This window comes from Aureococcus anophagefferens, assembly GCF_000186865.1.
Source record: "Aureococcus anophagefferens unplaced genomic scaffold AURANscaffold_7, whole genome shotgun sequence".
In the NCBI taxonomy this organism is placed as follows: Eukaryota; class Pelagophyceae; order Pelagomonadales; family Pelagomonadaceae; genus Aureococcus; species Aureococcus anophagefferens.
In genome coordinates, this window is record NW_008705567.1 from 987179 (window position 1) to 989910 (window position 2732).

The following is a 2732-nucleotide window of genomic DNA, read 5'->3' on the forward strand; positions in this document are numbered from 1 at the left end:
AAGCGGCGCTCGACGAGCGCTACGAGGTCGTCGAGTTTGACTGGCTCTGGGAAGATGCGAGGCCCGGCGAGGTCCACGTGCACTTTGCGACGCGAGCGGACGCCCGAGACGCGAAGAACTTTCTCTCTAGCGGCGAGGACGAGGATCTCGCGGGCTTACAGGTCACGGGTCACTTTATTAGTGCGGACGACTTCGCCGCGGCAAAGGCTAGCTACGACGACTTACTCGCGGCGAAAGCCGCCGACCGCGCCGCTGAGGAGGCGGCCATGCCTGCGGCCAAGGCCGACGACGAGCGCGGCGACCGCGCCGACGCCGAAGCCGGCGCGACGTCGTCGTCGCCGCCGCAACCCGAGGAGCAGAGCGAGAGCCCGTCGACGCGCGTCGAGGCGGCCGCGGCCGCGCTGGCGGACGAGATCGAGACCATGAGCCTCAAGGACCTCAAGCGCGAGAGCCTCGGCGTGGCGGTGAGCCCGGCGACGTCAGAGGAGGCGACGTCGGAGGAGGCGACGTCGGAGGCGGCGACGCTGGCGCTGCGGTCGCGCGTGAGCTCGTGGCTCGCGGAGGTTTTGCCGACGGTGAATCTCGCCGAAGCGACAATGCGCAAGCTCGGGAAGCAGGTCGAGGACGATCTCGGCGTGCAACTCGCGGGGAAGGCGAACAAGGCGTGGTTCAGGGCAGAGGTGAAGAAGTACTGCGATGAGCTCGTGGCTGCTGAGGAGGCTCGGGAGGCTCGGGAATTTATCGCAGGGCTCGCGCCGCCACGGGAGCACCTGCTACAGTCAGCGGCCGACGGCATCGTGTCCTTGGAGAGCTTTGGCTTTACGGAACGATCCGTCCACCGAGCCGAGCGACAAATCCTCTTCGGCGTGCGAGCTCCCGACACCAGCACGCTCGACTGTCGCGCGTGCGGCCGCATCATGCTACCTGAAAAGTTCTCGAACCGCGAGATCAAGCGCAAGCAGGGCGCGCGGTGCAAGGACTGCCAGGCGGCCGATCTGCTCGCGCGGCCCGTGTACTCCGATGACAAATTCTTCGACGGTCCGTTGGGCGTGCTCGCGAATCTCATGGAGTCAGGCGGAGTTCCAATGAACGAGGACTATCAACGAATCATCGGCTACGGCGTAAATGCCGCTCGCCTCAAAACGGAGCCCGTCGCTCCCTGGTACGTCGCCTCGGCTGAAAGCCTTCGCGACCTCTGTCGCACGCTCGTGCGAGTCGCGGACCTCGCTTTTGATGGGATCGGGAAGTTTCAAGCAGATGAGTCCAAATTAAATAATGCGCGAACTATTCTCCACCATTGCATGCATGCCCTTGCCAATCTGACGTCGCGCCGCCTCTCAGTCGAGCGTCGGAAGCAAAGCCGAGGGACCGACAGCATTGGATTCACGTGCTGCAGCGACTCGGACGATAGCGACGTCGAAGTCATATTACAGGAGCCTCGGTTGGACGAGACTGCAGACCAGTGTACGAAAATGATTTTTGACGGTCTCCTTCAATGCACCGAACGTGATCCGCTGCTTCATTTTGCAACACGCTTGCAAGAGCACGGGTTAGATATCCTGGATTGCCTGCCTCCGCTCTTGAGAGTATTCCGAAACACCATGGTCTGGATACGGACCAACGTCAGTTCAAAGCAACGGTTGGAAAAAAATGTTCGTGCGTCCATGTCAATCGTCGACTGGATATTCTCGGTTCTGGGTACTGAAATCCATCTCAGCGCGGACTTAGTTCTTGAGGCACTCTTACTGCTACATGTCATACTCCAGTTTTTATCAGTCGCCGTCCGGGGGAAGCAAGACAGCCCCGTTCCGAAGCTCGTCGACGTCATCTCCGACACGGCTCGTGAATACGCATTGACGCCCTTTGGTACGGAGATCGCACGCTACGCGCTCATTTGTCTTCCTCGCTTGTCGGCTGCGACGGCCTCTTTGGATCACAAGCCTCGTGTTGCCGAGCTCGTTTGCGATCTCCTTGAAGGCAAGATCGAGCGCCCGTTGGACGACGCGAGGGCGAGCGCGTCCCGCAATCCTGAGCTGCGCATCGCTGCGGTTCACGCAGCCGGGGAATTGCTGGAAATTCCGGGCCGCACGGGTTACAAGGAGCTGTTCCTCGAGCGACGACTAGATGACACGCTCGTGAACATTATGACCGAGTACGACCGAGAACTCGCGGACGACGAGCTCCCGAGCATCTTTGAAAGCGCTAGAGCTGGGCCCGAGGCCGCGCCTCGGAGGCGGTGTCTCGACTTGTCCAAAATGACGCGGTTGCATGCGTTGCCAACAGCGGAACTCCTGCCTACCTTGGAAGCCCTCGGTTGGTTCGTGACGCGAGGTCCGAAGCCGGGCTTTCTCGTGTACCACCGGCCGCGCGGCCCGAGCAGGCGATACGCTCACCGCAAAATTGGACAAAAGCTCGACGAGTATGGAGAGCCGTCGATCGAGAATCCAAATTTCTTCGAGACTTTGGCTCAAGTGCGCAAATATTTGGAACTGCACGGAGCGGACGGCGTTACGAAGACGGGCGACATCGACGAGGCGCCTTTGACATTTCGACGAGATGATGCGAACGAGATTACCGACTGCTTCGACCCGAAGGTGTGGTCGACGGAGGTGACCTCGAAAGTGGATGCAATCGACCGAGCCCACAAGCTCGGTTCCATCTTCGGGAAGCTGGAATGTGTGCTTTCCGCGTTGAGGCCAAAGCGATGGATTCCGTTGCAAATGCATCTACAG

General features: G+C 60.5%; 1 protein-coding gene across 1 annotated transcript in view; it reads left to right on the forward strand.

Annotated features, from left to right (window-relative positions):
• Positions 1-181, forward strand: part of AURANDRAFT_63508 (hypothetical protein) — a gene marked incomplete at both ends in the record, with an annotated part of 5559 nt that extends 5378 nt beyond the window's left edge. Inside the window, one exon of the mRNA XM_009037845.1 lies at positions 162-181. Within this exon, the coding sequence (XP_009036093.1) occupies positions 162-181 (20 nt within the window). The remainder of the gene's footprint in view (positions 1-161) is intronic.
• Positions 182-2732: the final 2551 nt, after the last annotated feature.